The sequence below is a fragment of the Acomys russatus genome, chromosome 12 (genome assembly GCF_903995435.1).
Source record: "Acomys russatus chromosome 12, mAcoRus1.1, whole genome shotgun sequence".
NCBI classification, from domain to species: domain Eukaryota; kingdom Metazoa; phylum Chordata; class Mammalia; order Rodentia; family Muridae; genus Acomys; species Acomys russatus.
The window spans coordinates 38221991-38236494 of record NC_067148.1 but is presented as its reverse complement, the minus strand read 5'-3'; the positions used below and the strand labels follow the sequence as shown (position 1 = coordinate 38236494).

The window sequence follows — 14504 nt, the reverse complement described above, 5'->3', positions numbered from 1 at the left end:
GAGTAAGCAGAGTGCTGCTGACTGTTGCAGCATAAGATCATGGCTCTACACTCAAGACAGCACTCCCCCAGCCGCCCACCTAACCTGGGTGGGGTGGGGTGGGGGGTGGGGCGGGGATGCCTGAGACCCACCCGTTGTCCCGGATTCAGGACACTGGCCTGAACTTCCATTAATCCTGCCACCTTCTTACAGCCAGACAAGCTTCAATTCATTGGCTAGGGTGGGGCTAGGGTAGAGCCTGAGGATTAGGGAGGGACCCTGAGCCTTTCAGGCAGGAACGAAGTCTTCCTCTATTTAAGAGGAGGCAGTCAGAGCCTCGGGTAGTACTGTGCTACTGCAGGTTCTCCTTCCACCCTCCTCATGACTACTCCCACACAGCCATGTGGGGAGCCTTCTTGCTGCTGCTGAGCCTCAAACTGCAGTTGTCTCTTAGCATCATCCCAGGTAACGGTGGTTGCTTCAGGTGCTCTTTTCACACACATGGGCCCTCAGTCTGACCCTGACTCTGTTCTTTTCTTGGCCAGTGGAGGAGAAGAACCCAGACTTCTGGAACCAAAAAGCGAAGGAGGCCCTGGATGTTGCCAAGAAGCTGCAGCCCATTCAGACATCAGCCAAGAACCTCATCATCTTCCTGGGGGACGGTGAGTGTGTGAGGCTTGCCCACCCTGAGGCCCTTGTTTTCCAGGCCCCCAAGGCCCCCAAGGCCCCCTCACGGATCCGGGCAGGCCTACGGTTCAGTCCTGACCAGATTCTGCTTCTTCAGGCATGGGGGTGTCCACAGTGACAGCTACTCGGATCCTAAAGGGACAGTTGAATGGTCACCTAGGACCTGAGACACCCCTAGCCATGGACCACTTCCCATATATGGCTCTGTCCAAGGTGAGCTTGGAGGCCCTGTGGGAGGCAACGAGAATTGGTAGAGCAGGAGGGAGGTTGGGAAGAATACAGAGCCAGGGCAGCTGGGTCGGGGGTGGGGTGAGGGGCAAGTCCCAGGAAGAGACAAGGCAAGTGTCTTCCAGTAGAGTTGAACTGAGTGTCTCTCCCCAGACGTACAACACAGACATGCAGATCCCGGACAGCGCAGGCACAGCCACAGCCTTACTCTGCGGCGTCAAAACGAATTTCAAGGTCATTGGCTTGAGTGCAGCTGCATACTTTGACCAGTGTAACACAACATGGGGCAATGAGGTCATCTCTGTGATGCATCATGCTAAGAAAGCAGGTGGGTTGGGACAAGGCTTAGGGACATGGGCAGGGCTTGGGGTCCTGGGTGGCTCACCAGACTTCTTTGACGTCTGCAGGAAAGTCTGTGGGAGTGGTGACCACCACATCGGTGCAGCACGCCTCTCCAGCTGGCACCTACGCACACACAGTGAACCGTAATTGGTACTCGGATGCAGAAATGTCGGTCTCGGCACTGCAGGAGGGCTGCAAGGACATCTCTATACAGCTCATCTCCAACACGGACATTGATGTGAGCTCCAAGAGTGAGGGAGTAGGGCTGGAACAAGGTGTCACTCACTGAGATCTATGCAGCCCACAGTCTGAGTTCTGAGTCCTGCAGGGTATTTGAGTGGTGGGTGGGGGAGGGGTAGATGGAGAAGGTGCAGCCCAAAGAGACTTCTTTCCCTCAGACCTACTGGGACCAGGTGTTGTCAGGAGGCAATAGAGTCATCAAGTCTGGTTTCAAACTCACCTCTGATCATAGGTGATCCTCGGTGGTGGCCGCAAATTCATGTTTCCCAAGGGGACGCCAGACCAGGACTATCCAGCTAACCCTGGCCAGGCTGGAACCAGGCTGGATGGACGCAACCTAGTTCAAGAGTGGCTGGCAAAGCACCAGGTATGGGGATTGCGGGGGCGGGGGAAAGTAGGTATAGGGCAAAGGGCAGAGCAGGAATTAGTAAGGTATTTACATTTCCAAAGTATGGACTTAGTGATTGGCTGTGTCCCTACAGGGGGCCCGGTATGTTTGGAACCGCACGGAGCTCATTCGGGCATCCATGGATCCATCTGTGACACATCTCATGGGTAATAACTCCCATTTCTTGCCCTGAAACCCTTCCATTAGGAAAGTGTGTGTGTGTGTGTGTGTGTGTGTGTGTGTGTGACAGAGAGAGAGAGAGAGAGACAGACAGACACAGAGAGAAATGAACCTGTGATAATGTCCACCATGGAATTTCTTACTCTCCAGGCCTCTTTGAGCCGGAATTCATGAAATATGACATCTACCGAGACCCATCCCAGGACCCTTCCCTGGCGGAGATGACAGAGGTGGCCGTGCGCATGCTCAGTAGGAACCCCCATGGCTTCTATCTCTTTGTGGAAGGTGAGTGGTTGTGCCTGGCAGAAAGGAGGAGAGGGGCCCAGCACAGGCTCAACCATTTTTCCATCACTGGTTTCCTGTAGGGGGCCGCATCGACCATGGCCACCATGAATCTATAGCGTATCATGCACTGACTGAAGCGGTCATGTTCGACTCTGCTGTTGACAAGGCGAATAGGCTCACCAGTGAGCAGGACACGATGATCCTTGTCACCGCTGACCACTCCCACGTCTTCTCTTTTGGTGGCTACACATATAGGGGGACCTCCATCTTTGGTAGGTGTGAACAGAGGCAGATATTGCTCCCTTGTAGGGATCTGGTGACGCAAGGTGAAGGCATGCAGAAGCAGCTGTTTGAAAGCAAGTCATTCCCTCTCTCCCTGCAGGTCTTGCTCCCTTCAAGGCTCAGGATGGCAAATCCTTTACCTCGATCCTATACGGCAACGGGCCCGGCTACAGGCTCCATAATGGTGTCCGGGCAGATGTCACTGATGAGGAGAGCAGTAAGTTCAGTGGTGTTACCAACATGAGGCGGGGTTGAGAATGCTCATAGAGGTGAAGAACTTGCTCTGAACACCCCCTCTTTGCAGGCAACTTCTCGTACCAGCAGCAGGCAGCTGTGCCCTTGGCCAGCGAGACCCATAGTGGCGAGGACGTGGCGGTATTCGCGCGTGGCCCGCAGGCGCACCTAGTGCACGGAGTGCAAGAGCAGAACTACTTCGCGCACGTCATGGCCTTCGCAGGCTGCCTGGAGCCCTACACCGACTGCGGCCTGGCGCCCCCTGCCGGCCAGAGCGGCGCAGCGAGCCAGGGCCAGACCACGCAGCTGTTCGTGTTGGCGGGAACAATGCTGATGCTGCTGGTGGTAGCTAAACCCTGACCACCTAAACTCACTGGACTCCACCCCCTGTGTTCCACAGCTGGCTCCAGTGCCTCCTGCCAGTACTGTTTTCTGGGCTCCAACCTTCTCTGCTGGTATTTTTCATCCCCACTTCCAGGTTTCTAATCTCAATCCCGCAGTCCCACCTTAAGCTCCAACAGGACCCAACCCACTCCCCCCCTTCTTCCTGGGGGCTCTCCATTCTCTTGGGGACAATAAAACCAATTGTTACACAATGTCAGTAGCACCTGTTTGTCTAAAGCAGCTGGAAGGGCGATCCCTGGGTGGGCATGGATGTGGGCACACTAACACAAGTGATTGGTGGTGGCAGAGGGCTGGTCTCTCATGATCATGCCTCACATAGGTGAGATGTATCAGGAATGGCACTGGAGTTCACGCTCCACTGTCCCCTGGGCTGGCCTCAGGTACCTGAATAACAGCATAGGGCAGACTCAGGTGGCAAACACCACATTGTTGTCCTTCTGTCCCAGAGCAGAGACAAAAAGGTCCCTTGGGCTCCCCAGATGCCACACTGGCTCAAGTGTTTGGCCTCCCAGAACTCATAGTAGTGCACAGTCATAGAAGGCAGAGTATCTTTTGTGCCAGTGCTTAGGTGTCTTGGTTATATTTCAGGACCTAGGGCCCCTGCTGCAGGATAAACCAGCAGGCTCAGAGCTACAGAGCAAGCTCAGGGCTACGGATGCTGAGAGGGCAGAGACAGTCCAGGAGCTAGAGACTTCCAAGGGCTGCAGTGGAGGCCTGAGGCTTGGCCTCTCTGCTACCTGTGGAGGACTGGAGGGAGGTTCCAAGTAGCTGCCACCTCTTGCAACCACGGCCACATTATCAGTTCATTAGACCCTTTCGTCATCCTGCTCACATGCCAGGATAGCACAGGGCATCCAGTCTGACGCGTGGTAGCTCTCCATTGACAGCCTGGCTCTTTTTGTCTTTGAGTTTCTTGTCTAGACTCTGCTTCACTAAGGCCAGGTATGACAAACAGTGGAGGCCAGAAGCCTCATGGCGGTGGTGATGGCGGCCCACACCTTTAGTCCCAGCTCTCAGGAGGCAGAGGCTGGCATAGCTCTGAGTTGAAGGCCAGCCTGCTCTACAGAACCAGTTCCAGGACACCCAGGGCTACACACACAGAGAAGCTTCTGTAAACAAAACAATGGAGAATGGAGATGAAGCAAAGAGCCTGTCTTTGTGACCTTGCAGCCTGTTCTATCCCAGGTGTGATTGAGATCTTTTTTTTTTTAAATCGTGGATAACCTTGAACTTCTGACCTCCCAGCTTCCACCACCCAAGTGCTAGACTGCAGGCATGGACTGCTGTGCCTACTTTACACTGTGCTGGGGGATGGAACCCAGAGCTATGCATCCTAGGCATGTACTCTACCATTTCAGCTAAACCCCCAGGCCTGAGATTCTCAGAAGAGCCAAGGAACAAGACTTTGTCCTTTTATAAATCTGATGGTTGTTATCCCACCTGCAAGTGGGAGCTGCCTGGCTGAGCATCCATTCTGTTGGACATACTCTTGCACCTCAAAATTTCTTCAGACTGAGACCCCTTGTGCCTTGGCTGCAGCTGCAGAGGCTCAACAGTTTGCTGAGGCTTTTTTTCTGGAAAACAGAAGTGTTTCTTGCCTTGGAAGTCTCCTTTCTGTCCCCATCACAGGGCTCTGGGGAATCCTCCAGTGCATGGGGATGCCTGTTCCTCTTTGGAGCAGAGCCCCAGCAATGACCTGCCTCACAGGCTTCCATCAGGATGGGTCTCGTCCTGGAATGAGCACCTATTTTGAAGCTGGTCTTGCACAAGACTTGCAGGCCCACTGTGATTCCAAGGCTTGCCTCTGTACTGAAGTTCAGGGTAAATCAGGCGGGCGTGGAGGTCCACGCCTTTAATCCCAGCACTTGGAGACAGAGGTAGGCAGATCACTGTGAGTTCAAGGCCAGCCTAGTTTACAAAGCAAGACCAGGCCAGCCAAGGCTACACAGAGAAACCCCGTCTCGAAAAACAAACAAACAAGATAGGTGGTGGTGGCACAGACCTTTAATCTCAGGACTCAGTAGGCAGAGGCAGGCGGATCTCTGTGAATTCCGAGGCCAGCCTGGTCTACAGAGCGATTCCAGGAGAGCCAGGGGCACAGAGAGAAACCCCGTCTCGAAAAACAAACAAAAACCTCCTTAGGCTGAAGCTTAGGGTACGCCCTCCTGTCTGTCACTCTACTCCACCTGTCCCTTCTCCACCACCACTCCCAAATCGGGCTGACAACAGCAAGTCTATTTAGAGCTACCAAAACTAGGAGACCTCTATCATAAGCCATGAATAGAGGGCAACTGTATTTCCAGCAGGCAAACTGCCTGTACATTCTCGCAGGTGCCTATTTGTTAGAATGCAGACGATAATTTAAGACCTATCTCAGTCTGCTACTTGTTGTAACAAAATATCTGAGGCTGGGTAACTTACAAGAAATGGAAAAGTGTTCACCTAGTGTTCTGGAGTCTGGAATACTTATCAAGCTGCGAGCATCTTCCTAAGAATTTCTACTATGGGCTCCACATCCGGTAGATTGCAAGGTCAGCCACTCCCATCCCCTCACCTATGCTTGTTCTTGGGGGCCTTACAGTACAGAACTATAATATATTCTTAGCCCTTGATTCTGAAGAAAGTTCAGAAAGTGGGTAAATTGCCACCAAGCAGCATGGTATACTGGTGTGTGTGTGTGTGTGTGTGTGTGTGTGTGTGTGTGTGTGTGTGTGTAGTCAATCTGGGATATAGGAAACTTAACTGTTAAGCTATTTGAAGAAATTACCACAGCCACCCCAACCTTTAGCCACCATAATCCCCCATGGGTCAGCAGGTATGTAAACCAAAAACAGAACACCCCCCCCCACCGCCACACACACACACACACACACACACACACACACACACACAAAGGTTACAATGTGCTGAAGGCTATGATGGCCCCTCGTACTTTTTGAGGCAAGTTCTTGCAGCATAAATTGACCTCAGTTTCAACCTTCTGCTTCCTTGCCCTTCTGAGTCCTGAGAAAGCACAGATGTGTGGTACCACACTCAGTGGGCCCAGCAGTTACGACCTAGAGCTTACTATGAAGTCTAGGTTGCCTCAGGCTCCCAATTGTGGCAGTTACAGGCATCAGCTGTCATTATCACTAGTTCTTAGCTGTTACACTTTTTTTTTCACATTGATTTATTACTTATTCTCCTTGGGCTGGTGGTCCTGGATTCTATAAGAAAGCAGGCTGAGCAAGCCATAGGGAGCAAGCCAGTAAGCAGCACTCCTTGATGACCTCTACACCAGCTCCTGCCTCTTTCCTGCTCTGAGTTCCTGTCCTCACTGCTTTTGATGATGAACTGTGATGTGGAATTGTGAGTTTAATAAGCCCTTTCCTCCCCCAGGCTACTTTTCCTTGTTTGGACATGGTGTTTCGTCACAACAACAGGAACTCTGTTTGGACCTAAGCTCCAAGGTAAGGCCTGCATTTAATAACGTGCTATTGTTCGTTATTGTTTCATTGTTTGCTGCTTATGGAAGCACTCCTGCCACCCCCAGACAGGGTTGTATTGTTTGTTTTTTGTTTTTCAAGACAGGGTTTCTCTGTGTGGCCTTGGCTATCCTGGACTCACTTTGTAGACCAGGCTGGCCTTGAACTCACAATGATCTGCCTGTCTCTGCCTCCTGAGTGCTGGGATTAGAGGCGTGCACCACCATGCCTGGTCACCCAGACAGAATTTCCATGTGTATCCACAGCTGTCCTGGAACTTGCTCTGTAGACCAGGCTGGTGTGGAACTCACAGAGATCCACCTTCCTCTGCCTCATGAGTCCTGGGATTAAAGGGGTCTGCCGCCACCATCACCCAGCTGGAAATACTGTTTTTATCTTTGTCCTATTGATGAGTTCTGGGACTGCTTCCAATGTTTGGCTATTTAAAGAAGGTCACTTTGGCCTGGCGGTGATGGTGATACATGCCTTTGTTTCTTTTGTTCTTCCTTCCTTCCTTTAACTTATTTTTGGTCTTTCTTTCTTTCTTTCTCTTTGTTTTTTTTTTCCCCAGACAGGGTTTCTCTCTCTGGGATTAAAGGTGTGCACCACCATACTTGACTATTTTTGGCTTTTCAAGACAGGGTTTCTCTGTGTAGCCTTGACTGTCCTGGATTCTCTTTGTAGATCAGGCTAGCCTCAAACTCACAGAGATCTACCTGCCTCTGCCTCCCTGAGTGCTGAGATCAAAGGTGTGCACCACCACACCTGGTTCATACACACCTTTAATCCCAGCACTCAGGAAGCAGAGTCAGGCAGATCTCTGAGTTTTGAGGCCAGCCTGGTCTATGAAGAGAGTTTCAAGGATAGCTAGGGCTACCCAGAGAAACTCTGTCTCAAAAAACAAAAACCAAACCAAACCAAAACAAAACAAAACAAAAGGTCACTTTGACCAGGCTGGTACATACAGCCCAGGTTACAAATATGGTAATTTTTCCTGTCACAGCCCAACTACATCCCAGACTCTGCATGCCAGGACCTTCCTGGATGATGCTCCCTGGTCCTTCCCATATGGTGCTTCTGTCATTAGTGGTGGGGACTCATTATGCTTCTCAGGTGCTCTGAACAGGTGACATCTTCGCCATATGACGGTCTTTGTTTTGCTTAGGTTGGACATCCTTTTCCTATGACCATTGGTTTTAGTTTCACTGTCTGCAAATCCTTGAATATTGTAGGGATCTTAAGAAATAAGCAGACAAGAGGGTCACGGACAGGCAGTGAAGAGACCCCTGGGAAATTGGGGCAGAGGCAGTAGAGACTGCAATGGATTTGAACACAGCCAGCCAGGCTGCATTTGTTTGCATGGGGTGGCCAGCTGTGGACAAGAAAACCTGGGCACAATCAGCCTCCTCTAGCTCACAGTGAGCCTGGACAACAGGAACTGCTTCTCTCATCACCTGCAGGAGCGAGTGTGTCCCCCTTGGGCTGGCAACCTGCGGGGAGGAGCAGAGGGTGGGAAGAGAGAATGAGCAATTTCCCCAAATAATTGCAGTGTTTAGTGAAGCTGCAGGAGCTGAAATTCCCAGCCCTCAGGTGGGCGGGGAGCGAGAGTGGCCAGGAATTCCAGAGGTCCCAGCTCCCGCAGTGGGCCAAGTGAAGGCTGACTAGGGAAGGGCTGCAGTGTGGGAGGGGACTCTTCTCTATGCTGGATGGAGAGGAGTGGATGGGACTTTAAGCACTTGGTGGCTGGGAGGAAGGACTATAACTGTGTTCCTGAAGTTGTGACAATAAATGTCTTGCAAGTCACCCAGAATTTGAAAGCTGGGCCGAGCAGTGCTATGTTTTGTTTAGTGTGTTTTAAAGAAAGGGTTTCTCTGTGTAGCCCTAGCTGGCCTCAAAACTCAGAGATCTGCCTGACTCTGCGTCCTGATTGCTGGGATTAAAGGCATGTACCACCACCACCCAGCTTCCAGTATCCACTGTTTCCTTCTGTTCAACCAGGCCTGAGTTGAAGCAGACTTTGGAGAAAAAAAGGCAAAGGCAAAAGAACCAGATTGTCAATGAAGACCCACTATGTGTCAGACTGAATGCTCTGTGCTAGCCTGCTTTCAACCAGGGACCTCCCAAGCCTGCAGTCTGGCATGTGTGTGCAGGATGAGGAGAAAGGGCCATGTTTGCAAGAGGTGGTATCTATGTGGAACCTCCCTCCCTCCCTGAACTGTCTCTGCACTGGCTCTCCACTCCCAGCTCAACTCAGCCTTCCTCTGAGCTGCCACTGCTCCTTCCTGCAGCAGTGGCCCAGGGCCTCAAGTGTAACCAAGCAAAGCACCCAAGGCACCGGCACAATAGAGACTCAGCATTCTATGACTGTGCACTATAGTGAGTTCTAGGAGGCCAAACACTTGAGCCAGTGTGGCATCTGGGGAGCCCAAGGGACCTTGCTGTCTCTGCTTCTTCCTTTCTTTAAATGTAGCAGAGTTGGAGTTTTACTAAAATACATTTTTATTAGAATCTTTGAGCATGGGGGCTAAGGGAGGTCAGAAAGAGGTGACTGGGAAGAAGGTAAGACACAGTGGCAGGCGTGAGTGTGAGCTTCTCAAGATTTGCCAGGTTTTGTTCTTTTTTGGGGGTGGGGGGTGTCTCATGCAGGCCAGGCTAACCTCAGACTTGAACTTGCTGTGTAGCCAAGGATGATCTGGAACTCCTGATCCATGTTCATCTGCCTCTCAAGTGCTGTGGTTGCAGGCAAGTGCTGCCACATACGGCTCAAAGACGCCTCTTGGTGGCTGAAGCAAGAGCCAATTAAGAGCGAGCCCAGGGCAGCACAGTGCTCTGCTTAGTGGGAACTCCCTCCTAGAGAGTCACCATTAGGCCAGGCATCCCAGTTTACATGCCACAGGAAGCCCCAGCCCCAGGCAGTGTGGACAGGTCAAGGCGCAGTATGAACACACCCTTGGGTGCCTCCTCTGGGTGAGCTGGAGTTCCCACCACCAGAAAGAGCACTGACCTCTGATGACACTCCCCATGAGGCTGGTCACCAGTTGTCATAGAGTCAGATACTCTGCCGCCTCTGTAAGCCCTGAGTCCTCTATAGTTACCCAGAGTAGACTGGAGGGGCCTTTGTCTCTTGGTTGGAGACCAGGGACCTCATGTAGACAAATCTCCAATAGGATTGACATTGTTGGCCTTTATCAAATCATCATTATAGACATGGATCGAGCCAGATTAATGACAAAGTGATACATGAACAAGTACAGCACTGCTCAGGAACCTAGAGTAATAAATAAACTAAAAGATCGGACAATATAGTTAAATCAGAGTGTGCTTAGATACTTAGGCCAAGGCATTTCTTCCAATAACAGATCACCCACTTTCATCATGAGGGAAGATCTCTGAAAAGTCTTTACTTGGAGACTCGGCTTCCTTAGTCTGACAAGAGGGGCTGCCTAGTGCAGAGACCAAAATAGCAACAGATCTAAAAAGGCATAGGTCAGATGCCAACATTTGAAGCAAAAGACTAGAGCTCCACATACAGGGTGGACTAAACAGCTCCAGGGCAGCCAGCAGGCATAGAAGAATGTTGCCCATTGTAGTATGTTCACTCATTTTTTTTGTGTGTGACCCCAAAAGAGAACAAGAAAGATACTAAAGCAGTCAATAGCTTTATTAGTCAGGGTTCTCAGAGGAACAGAACTTATAGAAAATCTAGCCGGGCGTAGTGGCGCACGCCTTTAATCCCAGCACTCGGGAGGCAGAGGCAGGCGGATCGCTGTGAGTTCGAGGCCAGCCTGGTCTACAAAGTGAGTCCAGGATGGCCAAGGCTACACAGAGAGACCCTGTCTCGAAAAACCAAAAAAAAAAAAAAAAAAAAAAAAAAAAAAAGAAAATCTATCTATCTATCTATCTATCTATCTATCTATCTATCTATCTATCATCTATCATGCGTGTGTGTGTGTGTGTGTGTGTGTGTGTGTGTGTGTGTGTGTGTGTGTGATTTTTTAGAATGGCTTACAGAGCCAGGTGATAGTAGTTCATGCCTTTAATCTCAGCACTTCAGAGGCAGAGGCAGGTGGAACTCTGAATTTGAGGCCAGCCTGGTTTACAAAGCGAGTTGAAGACAGCCAAGGCTACACAGAAAAACCCTCTCAAAAAAAAAAAAAAAAAAAAAAAAAAAAAAAAAAAAAAAGCAAAACAAAACAAACAAAAAAAGGAAAGAAAAAAAAAAAAAAAAAAAAAAAAAAAAAAAAACCCTCACAGGTGTACCCAGCTGCTTGGATTTTAGCTAATTCCAGACATAGTTGAAGTGACAACCAAAGATAGCTTGCATAGTGCCCTTTAAGAAAGGAACTGGCGGGTTGGAGAGATGGCTCAATGGTTAAGGGCACCACCTGCTCTTCCAAAGGCCCTGAGTTCAATTCCCAGCAACCACATGGTGGCTCACAACCATCTATAATGTGATCTGATGCCCTCTTCTGGCCTGCAGGTGTACACTGTAAATATAATAAATAAGTCTTAAAAAAAAAAAAAAAAAGGAACTGGTACGATCCTTGGGATGGCTAACATTTTCAACAGACAGGGTCTAGAATCATGAGACAAGCTTTGGGTAAACCTGTGTGGATTATCTGACCTTATCTTGTAAACAGCAGCGAAAATCCACAGAGCTCAATACGTCGTGCCTGACAGGGCTTCAGAGTGGGAGTAATCCGGCAGTGAGGTAGCTTTTCATATATGTGGGTCTGTTGGGCTAGAGGAGAACACACTTTGAGAACTACATGTGATAGCCTATGCTTTACAGTGGGGGTGGGGTGGGGTGAGATGAATCCTTCCATCCATGGGTGACAGCGTGAAGAATACAGGGTTGAATGAAAAGAGACAGGAGAGTTTCTTCACTCCATGCTGTGGCCAAGAGACCCTGGGTAGTGTTGGCTCAACAGGCGTAGAAAGTGGTGCCCTTGGGCTGTTGGAACCCAGTGTGGTGGTGAGAGGGTTTGTAACTTTTCCAAACACCCCATCTGATACTCCTAATAGGGCCACAGGGAGTAATTGGTGGTTAGAATAATGGTCCCTCTAGGCCCATATATTTGAATACTTGGTGAAACTGTTTGGGAAGTATTAGAAGGCATGGCCTTGTTGGAGGAAGTGTGTCACTGGGGGTGGGTTTGAGGTTTCAGTCAGCATATAAGTGCTCCAGAGCCATGCTAGGACTGCCTGTCACTATGCCTGCCTGCTGCCATGCTTCTGTCATCATGATCATGGACTCAACCTCTGAAACTGCCATCCCCAAATCAGATGCTTTCTTTTATAAGTTGCCGTGGTCATGGTGTCTCCTTATAGCAATCAAAACATAACTAAGACAGGATTGCAGGTGAGTTCAGTTCTATTTCCTAGGGACTAGAAATTCCGAGAGTGGAGCTGAGTGCCAATAGTGTGGGGGTGGCACCACAGGCTGGTGCACCTCTCCCATCTCCACCCCTGCATCAAGGAAGAGTTAAATTTGAACAGAAGTGATGAGGGAAACATGCACATGAAGAGGGCTGTGTAGCAGGAGGTGAGGAATAGGACCCAAGCCCCCTGTCCCAGAACTTGGTCTAGACAATTCAAATCAAATGATGGGAAATTGAAAGGCTACTGGCTGGATCTGTAAGCTTGGAGCTCTTCCTTTGTTAAGTGTAGGTTTACTTTCAGTTCTGAAATTCCCCATACCTAAACTGAAAAGGTGTGCGCTTGGAGGTAGTAGGGATTTTGAAGGTCTAGAAAGATTAACAGCAAAACCTGAGACCCTCACACATCTGAACTCAAGGGAACTAGAAAGCAGTAGCTTGAGCCACTGAAAGAGACCCTTGTCCGAAAAGCTCGGCTGTTTAACTCAGACTAGCCTAGCGTCCTCAAGCCCCTCCCCCAGCGGAGTCTGGGAGCACTGGGAAGACCCTGACTGGGCTGCAGATGTGTGATGAGGACGGAGAGGAGGTGGATGAGGAAGGAGATGAGATGGAGAAGGGCAAAGAGGGAGGGTTCGATGAAGAGGATGGCAGTGGAAAGGAAGAAAGAGGCTGTCAGTGGTGAGGAAGCTCTGAATCTGATGAAGATGAGGATGAAGGGTAGGAAGAAAGTGGGAAAGTGAAAAGAGAAAGAGCAGATTAAGTAAAAGATGATTAAAACCCTAATAACCTGCAAACCCAGAGCTGTTCAGTACTGGTAGGACTCCTCGTGGATTTGGTGGCTGGCTTATTATTTTTAAGGGAGCACATACACTTATGAATTTTATTGAGCTGGAAGGAAAAATGAAGATTTCAGGCAAACATATGAAACTGGAGAAAATATATATATATATTGTGTTAGCCAGCCCTGAAAGACAAATGTTCTTACACGTGGCTCTTAGCTTTGCATCTTTAGTTGTATGCACTTACCTTGGAGTGCTTGTAGAAGCCAGGAAACTAGAGTGAGTGTGTATGTGTGTGTGTGTGTGTGTGTGTGATCCCTTAAGTGTGAGGGGACAGCAAGACACAGATAAAATGAAAGCAGAAAGGCTTTTGGTTTCATTTCTTAAGACTGAATTTTTAATTTGTGTGTGTGAGTATTTTGCCTGCACGTATCTGCGTTATCTGGTGTATGCAGAGGCCTGAAGGGGGTGCTGGGTCCCTCAGAACTGGAGTTACTACTGCTGTAAGTTGCCAAGTGGGTTCTGGGAATCAAATCCATGTTCTCTGTAATAGCAGTAATGCTCTTATTAGAAAAAGAAGGGGTGTGTGTGGTAGGGGGTGGTTAACCAAAACAAGGTGTGTAAACTTATCTTCTAACACAATAATATATACCCTGAATAGCTGGATAATGCTGTTCCTAGAAGTTGTGGGCTACTAAACAAAACTCCCAGAACCAGGTTTGGAATACTTTCATGTCAGCTGCTGCTCAGGAATGCTCCAGAGACTCCCCAAATAGTGCAGGCTCTTCTTGCCACCTGCTTGGTTATCTATCAAAGTTATATAAGATACACCAGGCAAGATGTGCCTACTTGTTATGGGAGTAGCCAACCCCTGAGAAGAAATGTGGCTGAGTGCTTGGCCCTAAACAAGACATTTATACCACTCTTCTAAGGCTCGGAGAACAAGGTGAAGAAAGAAGAGAATACAAGCTGGAAGGCAGGAAGAAGGACTTGGAATTGCCAGGTTTTTTTGTTTGTTTGTTTGTTTTGCTATGCCAGTTATCACAACCATAAACTCACAAGACAGACACTGTCAACAATTAGTCAGGGATGGAAGAGAGGGACACGCTCTACATGGTCTTCAGCGGTGTACCACTGGTGGGCCACCCAGCACTCATCAGCATGAGCCATCTCAGAAGGAAAAGAGGAAGGAAGGAGCAGGCTTGCAACGTGATTGAGGTGAGCTGTATCTGTTTATGCCATGGTTCTCTTCTCCATCTCAAGCATCATTTCCAAGTTGGGACAAACTGCTCCGTCAGGTATCTTTTAGATGAAATGGGGTAGTTTAGCTGCCACCACATAAAACATCTTAGAGCTGATACTGAGACCGAGTGTTCAAGGGACAGATCCCTTGGATTTAGCCTCCCAGGCACAGGGGCTATGGGTGTGTGCTGAGAGCATTGTTGATCTCTCTTCCCACCCCTTTGATGATATCGAGGGAAGAATCTCAGTTGGTTCCTGAATATCTTTAATATTGTGCTAGTTTTACCATCTCCTTTGAAGCAGAGCCCTGCAGGCAAAGGGCTAGCACTGCTGTTTGCAGGCTTGGAATACACAGTTGCATTCTACTCATGGCTGGTGACGGTGGTCTTCC

General features: G+C 49.4%; 1 protein-coding gene across 1 annotated transcript; it reads left to right on the top strand.

The window, feature by feature from the left end:
- The first annotated feature begins 220 nt into the window (after positions 1-220).
- LOC127196492 (alkaline phosphatase, germ cell type-like) lies at positions 221-3205 on the top strand. The gene is made up of 11 exons (XM_051154245.1): positions 221-444; positions 525-641; positions 764-879; positions 1048-1222; positions 1302-1474; positions 1709-1843; positions 1959-2031; positions 2195-2329; positions 2410-2601; positions 2712-2828; positions 2916-3205. Exons 1-11 carry the CDS (start codon positions 381-383, stop codon positions 3203-3205), a joined length of 1587 nt encoding a protein of 528 aa, XP_051010202.1. The 5' UTR covers positions 221-380.
- Positions 3206-14504: the final 11299 nt, after the last annotated feature.

Excerpts from the sequence above, each read along its gene's own strand:
- LOC127196492 (XM_051154245.1), top strand. The coding sequence starts at position 381 with ATGTGGGGAGCCTTCTTGCTGCTGCTGAGCCTCAAACTGCAGTTGTCT. Across the intron at positions 1,475-1,708 it reads TCTCCAACACGGACATTGAT|GTGATCCTCGGTGGTGGCCG; the intron begins GTGAGCTCCAAG and ends CTCTGATCATAG. Across the intron at positions 2,829-2,915 it reads TGTCACTGATGAGGAGAGCA|GCAACTTCTCGTACCAGCAG; the intron begins GTAAGTTCAGTG and ends CCCTCTTTGCAG.